Source organism: Alligator mississippiensis, chromosome 3 (genome assembly GCF_030867095.1).
Source record: "Alligator mississippiensis isolate rAllMis1 chromosome 3, rAllMis1, whole genome shotgun sequence".
In the NCBI taxonomy this organism is placed as follows: domain Eukaryota; kingdom Metazoa; phylum Chordata; order Crocodylia; family Alligatoridae; genus Alligator; species Alligator mississippiensis.
In genome coordinates this window covers 220,117,296-220,131,021 of record NC_081826.1, presented here as the reverse complement: position 1 = coordinate 220,131,021, position 13,726 = coordinate 220,117,296, and the positions used below count along the sequence as shown (strand labels likewise).

Here is a 13,726-nt window from a genome sequence, read left to right as displayed (position 1 = left end):
GATGTTTCCAAGTGGTTTTATATTTGCCACTTTGTCTGAAAATGGTATTCATGATGAGCAAGTTGTGCTCTGCACATTTGCTGAGGAGGGGGATACCATTAGATTTGACTTTCCCCATCCCCTCTTCCCCAGTGGTGCCAGTTCAGAGTGTCACCCAACTCTTTCATTGAAGTCACCCATTAGGATGAGCTTGTCTTCCTTGGCTGTGGCAGTCAGGACTGTGTCAAGAGCACAGTAGAACTGTTCCTTGTTGACTTCTTCATCATCAGGTGTGGGGACATACGCGCTGATGACTGTAGCATATACTGGTTGTTACTGAGCTTGAGGTAGAGAGTCATAAGATATTCGTTAATACCAACAAGGAGTTCTGAAAGCTGGCTGACCATCTTGTTCTTGATGGCAAAGTCAACGCCACGAATACACCTCTTTTCAGGTGACTTTTCTTTCCAAAAAGAGGTATAGCCACCTCCTCCTTTCAACTGACCTTCATCTGCCCAGTGGGTCTTGCTTAGGGTAGCAACATTGATGTCATATCTTGCAAATTCTCTAGCACTATGACAGTTCTTCTTTCAGGACACTCACTGTTCAAGGAGACCACAAAAGTGCAGATATTCCATGTGGCGAACTTTAGTACTTTATTTTGTTGTTTTCAGCCGCAAGTAGATTGATCCTACTAGATGTGGCAATCCAATTGAGGGGGTTGAGACAGCCTGTGTTTAGGGCACGTTTTTTAGCCCCTTCCCCATTCAGGGTGACCAGAGGGGATCCTAAAGAGGATTGCTCAGTCATGGCTACAGCTGCCAAATTGTATTCCTGTCTTGGTAAGTATGAAACAACTATCACACAACCGCTGCCTACATGCAGATTTGTGACTTGGGACTCCCAGAAATCATCATTCCTGGCCTCACTGCCACTTATTCATCACTGCAGGACTTGATTTGTGGGAGATGTTAACTTTCCTGGCAGACGCCTGCGTGTGACGTTGTTTAACGTGGGGAAGCCAGTGCGCAAGTGACAGGCTTGACAGAAGAGAGCCCTGAACCCAGTGGCAAGGAAGTCCAAGACAACCAGAGACCTCCATCCTGCTTCAGCCCTCTTCTGCCTTCACAGCCACAGAGAACCAGCAGGTCCTCAAGTATGCCTGTTGCACCATTGGGGTTTTCAGGAGTTTGGACCATGCTTAGTCCGGAACCTCACCTCAGATCTGTTCACCAGGGGAGACCCTACCAGGAGTCCAAGACTCCAGATGACATAGCTCTGAGGATCATTGGAACGCACACACCTTGCCACCATGACAAGGTTATGCTTCAAGGAAAGGCTTCCTTTATGTAAGCACTGGGAGAAGAATGCTGCTTTCTGTGGAGAATTCTGTGGTTTTCTCCCACACCACTATTTCTCAACTAATCTTACTTGCAAATTTTAAGATTGTTTTACCATAGAGTAACAATGATAAAAGAGTGAAGCTCTTGTATATAGAATCTCTCTGAAATGTGCATTGTAACATTTCTCCATTTGGGGTGTTTCAATTAGAAAAATACATTCTTCTGAATATGATGATGTTTTTCTAAATCAGCGCTGCTCAACCTCTAGCCCAGGGGCAGGCACGTCTGGGGAGCTGCCGTGGGCCAGTCAGCACTGCTCCATCCTCCCACCCCCTTGAAACAGCCCGGAGCCTGCACACCCTGCAGCTCCTCCCTACCCCCAGCCTGCCTCATGCCCACTCCAGATCAACAAAAACCCACATGCATAGACCTGACTCTGCCCTGCCCTGTGCCTGCTCTGGACCACCTGCCCATGCTGGGCAACAGCCAGGCAGAAGCTGCTGCTCGGCGCAGGGGGAAAACGGTCCCTCCCCCTCACCACTGCCAGGCTTTTCTTGCTGCAGCTGCCTGGAGCCCATGCGCAAACTACCCTGTGGCTCCTCTCCACTGCCATCCCCACCACATCTGGGCCACCTAGCAAAACAGTGGTGGCAATGCAGAAGAGCCATAAGGCAGCCCAGGCATGGACTCTGGATGTCTGCAGCAAGAAGAGCCCAGCAGTGGTGAAGGGAAGGTGTTGCTTCTCCCTTGGGCCGAGCAGCAGATTCTGCCCAGCCAGCGATGCTGCTGCCACTCTTCAGCGTTTGTGGGTGAGTGGAGCAGGCATGGGGCGGGCTGGTGGCAGGGCAAGCAGGTTCTGGCTGCTCCAAGTCCAGGCCAAGTCCAGAGTGGGCACAGGGTGGACCAGGGTCTGGTCTGTGTGCAGGTCCCCTCCAGTACCATGGGGCTGGGGACAGTGATAGCGGCAGCTGGAAGGAGCCACTGCTACCACCTGAGCTGCCTAGGAAGGCAGTCTAGCTGTGAAGCTGCCTCTACCCTGCTGCATGCCCAGAGAAAAGAGCCACAGGCCAGATGGCACCTGAACCAAGTGGGACCCTTCCTGGGCCAGATCTGGTCCCCAAACCGTATTTTACCTGCCCCAACATAAAGAGAGGGTTTGTATGTGTGTGTACTCTGTTTTTATAAAGTGTTTACATCTGATTGAATTTATATAACGTTTCAATTCAAAACACTGGCACTGACTCATCCATTTTATTGCAGCTTAGTATCTACTTAAAAAAAGAAAAAGTTGTTAAGGACCACCACATATTAAATTAGTATTTAATCAAATACATCTAGGTATTATAAATCCAGTTAATGCACTGATGAGCCAAACAGCTGCAGTGATGGTGATACTCACCTTCTGGGCTCCAGAGTTGCCTGAAAGTTCTGAGCTCACTGCACTCTGGATGGAGCCACAGCTTTCACACAGCTCCAGAGCTCAGGAGTTGAACATCACTGCCATTCGCCTCACACTCCCCCTTCTCCCCCATTGAATTCCCCAGCAGGAAAAAAGGGGCCAAGCAGCAGCGGTATTGCTTAGCTCCTGCAATTTGCCACCAACACGAGTAAAACATCCAGCTTCTTACAAGCTGGTAAACATCTAGCTCCTTACTAGCTGATACAGTTTAGTGATCCATCAACCTCAATCCCTGCTGCTTGCACAGGGTACCATTTCATTTTAAAGTTTAATTGTTTAAAATATAAAATAATATTATAGAATATTATTATTAAACTTTTTACTATGCATTAATAGGCCAACGTTTGCTTAAAATATATACTTTCCTTTCTACTATTACATAAAATACTTAATATTAGAATATGTCAAATTATAGAACTATGATGCTTTTCTATGTGGCCCTTGGCCCATTTTTTATTTTAAGGTTTGGTCCACTTTAAAAAAAAAAATAAATAAATATATGTATTTTTTTAAAGGTTCACCACTACTGTTTTAAATCACTCCACAGGGAGCCAGAGCTCCTCTTTCTTAGCCTGCTGACCTGCTATGTGACTGTAGGCACATCACTTAACAACTCTGACTTATTTTCTTCATCTGTGAAATATTTGAAAAGTCATGGAAAACTGAATCATAGAGTGTAGAGATGGAAAAGACCTATTAGATCATCCACTCTGTCTACCTGCCAATGCAGAATTGTTTCCTACATTTACTAGTGTTTTTCTAGTCTGGTTTTGAATGTGCCAAGTGATTGGGCTTCCACCAGTACCTTTGGGAGATGATTTTACAGGCTACTGGTTTTCACTGTCGGCAAGTTTTTCCTGACTTCTATATCAAATGAGTTCTACTTTTAATTTTAAACTATTTTGCTTGGTTATACTTCGCTGCTGGGGTTGTTATGTTTAATTGTTTTAAAGTATGCAGCTCTCCTTTTCTGAATTAGCTTACAGTCTAAGAGGATGGCCAGGACATTAATTAGTAGGAAGAAAAGATGCAAGAATCATTAATAAGAAAGGAAAGAGACTACCTGGAAACGTGGGCATTAAAAAAGAAGCATGAGGACACACAAATTGTCTTACTTTAAGGCTAAGTACAGACATTCAAAGAGCCCGAGCCTGATTGATTCAATCTTTGCAGGTTAGTCTAACCTGTGTAGATTGTACTGCCAAGCAAGTGAATAGACATTGATGTTTTGATTCCGGAAATGCAGCCACATACCTGCCGTGGCTCAGATCAGAAGTCAACGGGGGACACTGCAGCTGGCAGACCCCGCTGCAGTTCCCCGGTGGGAGAGAGGCTGGAGAGGGAGAATAAACCCCCTCCCTCCCCACTTTGCTTCAGAGGGCCTTGCTAACCAGAATCTGGCCATGCCCCCACCCCTGCAGCGGCGAGGGGGGAGGGACCCCAGACCCAGCTGGGGTCCCAAGCAGAGAGGGGAGGGAGGGGGGAATAAGCCCCCTCCCTTCCCTGTTTGCCTCAGGGGGCTATGCCCAACCGGTATCTGGCCACGCCCCCACCCCTGCTCTGGCTAGAGAGCAGAGGGGTGTGGGGGCAGCTCTACTCTCTGGAGCAGACAGCACAGCCCAGCCCAGCCCAGGGCTGAAAAGCATGCTGGGATGCTGGGGGACTCTGATTTAATTTAAACCAGGAAGGGGTCTGGGACAGAAGTTCCATAAACTGGTTTGACCTCAATCAGTTAAGTCTGATACTACATTCAACCAGGTTTATCTTAACCCAGTTTGAGCCATTTTGAAACTGGTTTATGTGCACTGAACTTGTGTTCAGTGGCGACGCGTAGGGGGTACACGGGGGTGCATGCGCCCCCCCTGAGAGCACCAGTGCACTCCTGATGGGCCATGCTTGCCACAATGGGCAGGGAGGCAGGCGGGAGCACCAGTGCCCCCCATGACTAAGGCAGCACCAGTCGCCCATGGTTCTGTAACAGGTTTAAATCGGTTTCTGGTCACTTAAACCAGTTTATGTTTAATTTTTGTCCTTAGCCTAAGGGAGCAATATGATGAAATGTAAAAAGCTGAATGAAGTGGGATAATTAGAGGTCTGGAAGGCCCTTTTAAGTAAGGGAAAATGACACCAAGATCAATAACAACCTTGTGAGGATGAGGTGGCTTGCTGTCTTTCATGTTTATATCTTTCAGATGTTATGTGAAAAACAACAGCCTACCTGCAAGTTGTAGATATGTTAGTCTTTACTTACTTGTTACCTGTTCTAGACCAGTCATCATTCTAGTTGCTTTGAGCTTCCTTCACTTAATACCTTTCTTGTAATGGGGTGTCTGGATTTGAAACAGTTTTCCAGGTGCAAGTGCAGCACATGGAAAAGAGTCTCTTGAGCCTCCAAATTTCTACTGTTTTGAATACCTAGTGTATAGATTTATTTTTACCACAGCTTAGCACTACAAGCATCCTGGTAACAGGTAAACCAGAACGCTACTGACAAACATGGTTCAATTCCTTCCTTTACAGGGTTTTATAAGGGACTTTTACTTTTCAAAACAACAAATACATGGAAAAGTCATTTAGTCTTCATGTAGCCTAGCAGTATAAAATCTATTTTAAAATGGATTGCTGGCAAGCAGTTGATCTGTAATATGATTTGTTTGCTCAAGTACCCTTGGACAAAAATGCTTAAGCCAATATAAGAGCTTTAAACTGACTATTGAATATATGTAGCTTCCAAGATTATTTGATTATATGTCGCTTCCAAGCATTTTCATATATATTTTTTTCATATTTATAAACGTCTGTCCTCATTGCGGGCACGGTTCAGAAAAATAGAGTTCTAAAGATAGCATCTATCCTGGGTTCTCATTACTGGATCTCATCTTCTGATGGCAATGCTGAGATCCAACAGTGAGAACCCTGCACAGATGGTGCCTTCAGTGAAGGAGAATTACAGGTACGTAGTTTTCCCTTTCAACCTCAATTTCAAGGTTTTAATCAAACCTATGTATTTATATATGCTTAGAGGTCTCATAGTAATTTCAGTGTCTGTGGTAGATTGGCATTTCTTAACCTTTTACAGTCTATATTTTAACACACGTTGAGGCAATTGAATGTTTCTATAAATAAGATCATGATCTTGCAGAATCTGTTCATTCTGTGGTTCCAGTATAATCAGATATTTTTGCGATGGGTATGATATTAACACACAGAATCAGACCCTGAGTAGGCTTTAGTGAATCTTGGAAGCAATTTCACTAAACATATCCATAAAATTCAGAGGAATATTTGTGTTTGCTATTTTTAGGCACCAATCGTTTCTCCTTTGAGATTAATGGGAAAACCCCAAACTCTAGTAAACCTCTAAGATTTCCCTTTGGAATAGACATTTATATAATGAAATACTGTTTTTATTTATATCTAAAGAGAATAAGTAAACAATGTTTTCTTCCACAGGAAATTAAACCAGATCAAGTAACCAAATTTGCTCTTGAAAAAGAAAGTAATTTTGAGAGTGTCTGCAAAATGGTGAGTTTAAAAATACATTAAAATCACTATTATTGATAATTATGCCTGTAATCTGGAGTTATATCTGTATGTTATGGCATGTGCACCTACAAATTGCAATTTAGTAGAAGTGGCTTGTCATTTAAGGCAGGTGGGACTCATCCCCACCAGTCACAGGCAGCTAGGTAATTGGTCACATCTGTTACGTATTTGACATTAGATTCATAGAGTCTTAGAAAATTATTGTTGGAAGGGACTTCAGGAGGTCATATAGTCCAACCCCCTGCTCAAAGCAGGACAATCCCTAACTAGATCATCTCAGCCAAGACTCTGTCTACCCAGGTCTTAAAATCCACCAGGGGTGGAGATTCCACAGCCTCTCTGGGTAACCTGTTCCTGTGCTTTACTTACCCTCCTAGTGAGAGTTTTTCCTAATATTTGACCTAAACTTCCCTTGCTGCAACTTGAAACCGTTGCTTCTTGTTCTGTCACCTACCACCACTGAGATCAGTCTAGCTCTATCCTCTTTGGATCCCCACTTCAGGTAGTTGAAGGCCACTATTAAATCCCCCCTCAGTCGTCTCTTCTCCAAACTAAAGCAGCCCAGTTCTCTCAGATTCACCTCATAAAAAGCTAAGTGAACTGGTCATATTCATTATTTATTTTTTATTGGCATTCTGTGTTTGTGGTTCAAATGACTGACTTAATTTTGCCCAGTCAAAGCTTTCACTTAAAAGAAAAAAATTCTAACTCTTTAGATGGCAGGCAAAATCTTTCACAGAATGTAACCAACATCATGACATCTGTTTGAGTCTATGGACAGCCTAAAATCGTAATTGAGTGTGAACTCCCTGTTCTCTGTTAATCTTGTTGACATGTCTCCTCTGAAATCCAATGAAGATGCTTAGTTAAATATTAACTATTCCATTCCTGATGTCACTAGCAGATGGAATGTCCGAGGGGGTCATGATTAGGAGTTGCTTTTCAGGATGGAATTTGGAGGAAAGAGCAAAGGAAATTCACATAGAGAGTAAATAGGCAGCAACAGAGAAGAAAATGAAGAACAGTAATAAGTACCCTTAAGAGGCAGGTATTTTTAACAGAATCATACTGAATCAGTAATAAATGATAGAAACAAGTTTAGGTACTCCATAAAGGCTGTCTTCTCCCCGTGATCTCTGTGCTCTAACTAATGATTGTGATCACAAAACTAATTTTGTATCCATGTCCACAAAGTATAACTAAACATGGAATGTGGCCATCTCCCCATAATAAGCTTGACCTCTTTCTTTTATGGTGACTGTACAATGACTGTACAGCCTGCTGCTAAAGGTTTCTGGTGATTTCTCTAGCCTATGGAGTCTCCAGCATATACAACAAGAATAGTTCCATGGATAAAATTGGGTTAATCTCCTATTTGAAGAGTAATGTAACATATTCTCTATAACAAAAAAAAGACTTCTTGGGTCTGACATGGCACAAGTCTAATAAGAGTTCTGCTGTGTTGTCTTCTGTGCCATTCCTTCACGTGATGGCCAGACAAGAATAAGAACAAAAAGGGTTGCAGTGTTGCTGACAGGGAATCAGTAGGACATGTTTTCAAGGGTAGGACATGAAGTTTCCATTCAGGAGGAAAGCTGGGGACAGACTACCAGGAAATAGGATTTATAGTACTGGGGAAGAGGTACTTCCTAGTTTAAAAAGACTCTTGCAGCAAGTCTCTATCTCAGAAAAATCATGGGTTAAGGACATCAAGATGCTGATGTCTGTTAGTGTGGTAAGTAGCACTGCCAAGAGTTCAAGAGCATTAGGCTTTTCACTGATGGAATTACTGAAAGATACAAAGGCCCAGAAGTAAAGCAACGGTTGATATTTCACTGGAACACTTTATGCACAGTTAGGTTTTGTTACCCAAAAAAGGAAAGTGGTAGGATTTGTTTTGTGTGGGGGTTGTTTTGTTTTGTTTCTTTTGTTTAATCCTACCAAATAATCTCTTGCGTCTACTCCTTCGTTTTTCCCTGAGTATGACTGTAGCAAACTTGCAAAGGAAGATTTTTATGCCATGAAATTCCTAGGCTTTGGGAATTTTTTTCCTCAGTAATGGTGTTCATAGACACATCTAGCTGCATGCTTTAGTCCTTAAGGTGAGTTTTGTTTTTCTCAGAATCCTATTTATAAACAGGTACTTATGAAATTCCATTTTTAGAATTATTATTCTAAGGATCTTAATTGTAAAGCTCCTCTGCTATTAAGTTTCTGTATTATATGGCTCTGCAAAACAAGGCTTTACTTTGAACATGCTTCTGCATGAATGCAATCTCTGCTCACAAGAACAGTTACAAAAGGTACAACTATCAGTGTATTTTAATAAAATTCAGCTCCCCAGTTCCTTTTCTGTCTTTGCTATGTCTCTTTCAAGTGCTTGTCCATTTATACATTATCACTGTGGAAGAGCATGCTCTGTAAGCACTCAAGCTCAGGGCTTTACTGTGTTAACTCTACCCACAAACTCATTCACTCTTCTCCTCCTACTACTCTGCTGAAGGCATAAAGGGAAGTATGTACTTCAAATTCCTCAGTTCCTCTAAGCAGTTCTACCTTGAGATTAAGTGTTTTGAAGTCTGTTCTGTTTGGCCTACGGCTGTTTAAAGCCTTTTGTCTATCTATTTATTTTTATTTAACCCATTTTTAGCCGTTTTGAGAGTCTCCTGTTGTCTCTCTCAATTTTTAGTTTAGATCTCCTTCATTGTCTTTGTGACCTTAGATCAGGGGCAAGCCAAATATGGCCTGTATCTGGCACCCCAGGCAATTCTATCTGGCCCATGGGGCCCCTACAAAATTTAGAAAATGAATATTTATCTGCCCCTGGCTGCCTGTCAAAGATGACAGGATCCAGGAGCAGTAGGACCCAGGGGGAGCAGGCAGCAGAACTAAATGGCCGTAGCAGCAAGTCTGGCCCAGCCCGGCCCTGCCCCCCCTCCAAGCCCCTCCCCAAACCCCAGCTAGAAGCCTCTGCCTGGCAGGGGCTTCTGAGGGTTTCTGGCCTGGAACTGTTCCTGCCTCCCTGCGCTGAGGGAAATACAGATAAGAAGGAGGGGGGAGGCAGGCAGAGGAGGACCATTGTTGATTGCCCCATTCCTCAAAGCCAGCCAGGCCAGCTCCTGCAGTTCTGGTGCTGAAGGTGGGAGCCATGTGGTGCCAGCTGACAGGCAGGGCAGAGCACAGTGACAGCCAGGTGGGAGCACAAGGCCCATGCCGGAGCACCGGGGCCAGCGCCAGTGTGGCCCAGAGTGGAGCAGCAGGAGCGTAGGGCTGGGTTGGCAGGTGCTCTGTGGAGCCACGTTGTCTCCCTCCTCGCCCTGCTTGAGCAGTGCAGCCCGCAGGCCCAAAACTGAACACAGTACTCCAGATGTGGCATCACCACTGCCAAATACAGGGGAATAATCACTTCCCCTGACCTACTGGCAACACACCTACCAATGCAGCCCAGCATGCCATTAGCCTTCTTGGCATCAAGGGCACACTGCTGACTTATATTGGACAATAAGCTGAATATAACCCCCAGGTTCTTTTCTGCAGAGCTGCTGCGCAGCCTATCAGCCCCCAGCCTGTACTGGTGCATGGGATTGTTCCGTCTTAAGTGCAGGACTTTGTACTTGTCCTTGTTGAACTTCATGAGATTTCTTTTGGCCCAATTCTCCAATTTGTCTAAGTCATTCTGAATCCCAGCCCTACCCTGCAGCATATCTCCAGAATATCTTCCACAGAAGGAAGTGGTGGATGAGGCTTTCTTCAAACAGCTAGCAGAAGTTTCCCAATCATAGGCCCTGGTTCTCATGGGGGACTTCAATCACTCTGACATCTGCTGGGAGGGCAGTAAAGCAGTGCAGAAGTATTGGGGACAACTTCCTGGTGCAAGTGCTGGAGCGGCCAACTAGGGGCCATGTTCTTCTTGACCTGCTGCTCACAACCAGGGAAGAATCAGTGAGGAACGTAGTAGCAGATGACAACTTTGGCAGCAGTGACCGTGAGATGATAGAGTTCAGGATCCTGAGGAAAGGAAAGATGGAGAGCAGCAGAGTAAGGACCCTGGGCTTCAGAAAAGCAGACTTTGATTCACTCAGGGAACTCATAGGCAGGATCTCTTTGGAAGCCAGACTGAGGGGGAGAGGAATTAAGGAGAGCTGTACTTGAAAGAAATCTTACTGAGAGTGCAGGAACAAACCATCCCAAGGCACAGGAAGACTAGCAAGTATGGCAGAAGACCAGCTTGGCTTAGCATGAAACTCTTCACCAAACTAAATCACAAAAAGAAAGCTTATAAGAAGTGGAAACTTGGACAAATAACTGGCAAAGAATATAAAAACATTGCTTAGGCTTGCAGGGATAAAGTCAGGAAGACCAATGTGCAATTAGAGTTGCAGCTAGCAAGGGATGTGAAGGAGAACAAGAAGGGTTTCTACAAGTATGTCAGTAGCAAGAAGAGGATCAGGGAAAGCGTGGGTCCCTTACTGAATTGGGGAGGAAACCTTGTGACAGAGGATGCAGAAATGGGTGAAATGCTCAATGCCTTTTTTGCCTCAGTCTTCATAGGCAAGGTCAGCTCCTAGACTACTGCACTAGACAGCACAGTTTGGGGAGGAGGTGAGCATCCCTCAGTGGTTTAAAAAAAAAAAAAAAAAGCAAATGGGTTATGGACTAAGAAAAGCTTGGGTGTGTACAACAAATCCATGGGGCCAGATGGGATGCACCTGAGGGTGCTGAGGGAGTTGGCTGATGAGATTGCAAAGCCACTGGCCATCATCTTTGAAAACTCATAGCATCAGGAGAGGTTCCGGATGATTGGAAAGGGCAAACATAGTGCCTATATTTAAGAAAGGGAAGAAGGGAACTTCAGACCAGTCAGCCTTACCTTGATCCCTGGAAAAAGTCATGCAGCTGATCCTCAAGGAATCCATTTCTAAGCACTTGGAGAAGAAAAAGGTGATTAGGAACAGTCAGCATGGCTTTACCAGGGGCAAGTCTTGCCTGACCAACCTTCTTGCCTTCTATGCTGATGACTGGGTCTGTGGATGTGGGGAGACCAGTGGATGTGGTGTACCTTGATTTTAGCAAGGCTTTTGATATGGTCTCCCACAGTAGTCTCACAGGCAAGCTAAGGAGGTGAATGTACTGGATGAATGGACTATAAGATGGATAGAAAACTGGCTGCAGCATTGGGCTCAGAGAGTAGTAATCAATGGCTTGTTGTCTAGTTGGAACCTGGTATCAACTAGAGCACCCCAGGGGTCAGTCCTGGGGCTGGTTTTGTTCAATGTCTTCATCAGTAACCCGGAAGATGGCATAGAGTGCACCCTCAGCAAGTTTGCAGATGACACTAAGCTGGGGGGAGTAGTAGATACACTGGAGCGTAGGGCTAGGATTCAGAGTGACTTAGACAAATCGGAGGACTGGGGCAAAAGAAATCTCATGCGGTTCAGCAAGGACAAGTGCAAAGTCCTGCACTTAAGACAGAACAATCCCATGCATTGGTACAAGCCAGGTGCAGACTGGCTGGGCAGCAGCTGTGCAGAAAGGGACCTGGGGGTTACAGTGAACAATAAGCTGAATATGAGCTAGCAGTGTGCCCTTGGTGCCAAGAAGGCTAACGGGATCCTGGGCTGCATTGGTAGGTGTGTTGTCAGTAGGTCAAGGGACGTGATTATTCCTCTCTATTCAGCACTGAATACATGCACATGGTGTCCCCTGCCTGACCACCCTCTTCCTGTTCCCTCCCAGCCCCTTGCAGGCTGGAACTCTGCCAGCTTGAGCTCTTTGCAAAACTGCAAAATCTGCAGGTTTCTCCATTAAAATGAGAAATCCGTGTTTTTCTCCAGTAAAAGGGGATAATCCCTGGTTTTGTTCATTTTTCCATGGGGGAAAAAAAAACCTGGATCCCTACTGATTACTTCAGCAAAAAGGGTGAGTGAGACCTAAGTACTAGTGATGAGAGGTAGAGGCAGATAATTCAGTGTGAACAAGTGGTAGGCGCAGGGAATAGAAAATAGTGTGAACAATTACCAAGGAGACAGAGTTGAGACAGCCACTGGCAGGTGGGAGATAAAATAAGGTTAGAAGATCCAGGGAAAAAAATGTTGCTGCTGTTCATAATTATATAATAATGCCATGTTAAATGTCCTGTGGGATTAATTTAGTTCAGCATATAAAAGTAGTTTTAACTTGGGTTGTTGGAGCTTATTTCTGCCTAAGTATGTGCTGATTGTATAAAACTGGGTTGTTAGAGCCATCAAGTTCACTCTCCTGCACCTCAAGATCTCAATGTAGCTGGTTCCTCAGTGGGAGGAAGGTGAGGAATAAGCCAGTTTCCTTGCAAACAGGTTTCAGGCAGGGGAAACCCCAATGCTCCACATAGTCTTTTACACAAACCAGCTCTCCTTATGGACTTCACTGCAAGCGCGTCTACCTAAGGTTGTTACTGAATTTTATTTCAGCCAATGAATCCCTCTGCTAGTGCTTTTCTCAAAACCTCCATTTTCCAGAGTTGATATAGAGATGCTTCATGTAAAAAGACACTTCTCTTTTTACCTGCATAGGAGTAAACATTTCAGAAAATCCCTGTAGGCATTCATTTTCTTACCTGACACATGCAAAAGTGCATTGAGTGCTTCGAGATGCAGTGTATAGAAGAAGCATGTTTTTCATCCTGCCCACTCTCTTGTCTTCCTCAGTCTCTGACAGTGGGATTGAGAAGAACTGAGGACCAGGAAGTCCACCCTACCTGTTTGCCTAGACATGAAGCACAAAAAAGAGAGGAGGACATGTGTATGCTGTGCAAGTACTGTTAGGGTAAAAAAAAGTTTCTGAACCAGAGTGCTTGAGGTGCATACTTATCTCAGTACTGCTAAGTAATTTGGTTTTTGTTTTTGTTTGTTTTTTTTTGGGGGGGGGGGGGGTTCTCCTCCCATAATTCATAGAGGTATCCTTTATTATTTTTGATAGGATGTGTTTTTCTTTCTCTTTTAATACCTAATAATGTTCTGCAGGTCAGATAAAAAACATATATTATTTTACTCCTTCATTAACTTGAATATCCAAATATCTGAAGTAAAACATCCTGTGACTCTTCATTTTCAGAATAGGTTTATTTTCATTGGTAAAAATGATCTGTTTTTAATTCTCTGTGGAATGCTGAATATTATTTTTGCATAGTAGACACAAAGTCAAGACATTAGTTGTTAATTCCTTCCACCTACAGAGATTTTATGTTGCATTATGGCTATTTTCCATATTTTTTCAGCATAAAATAAGCGTAAATTGCTGTTTGGAAAGGGTTTATATATAGTTCAACTGTTGACACAAATATTTATGCTAAGCATCTAGTAAGATAATTTTAAAAATTAATTTCATGATTTTGCTGTCTTTATATAAATGTACATAAGCT

General features: G+C 43.9%; 1 protein-coding gene across 2 annotated transcripts in view; it reads left to right on the top strand.

Annotated features, from left to right (window-relative positions):
- The window catches only part of SRFBP1 (serum response factor binding protein 1), a 158,155-nt gene that overhangs the window by 113,419 nt on the left and 31,010 nt on the right, over positions 1-13,726 (top strand). Inside the window, exon 4 of one of the 2 annotated variants that reach the window (XM_006270178.4) lies at positions 6,235-6,306. The exons of the other annotated variant lie outside the window; for it this stretch is intronic. Coding sequence (XP_006270240.2) covers positions 6,235-6,306 — 72 coding nt within the window. The remainder of the gene's footprint in view (positions 1-6,234; positions 6,307-13,726) is intronic. 2 annotated transcript variants of the gene reach the window in all.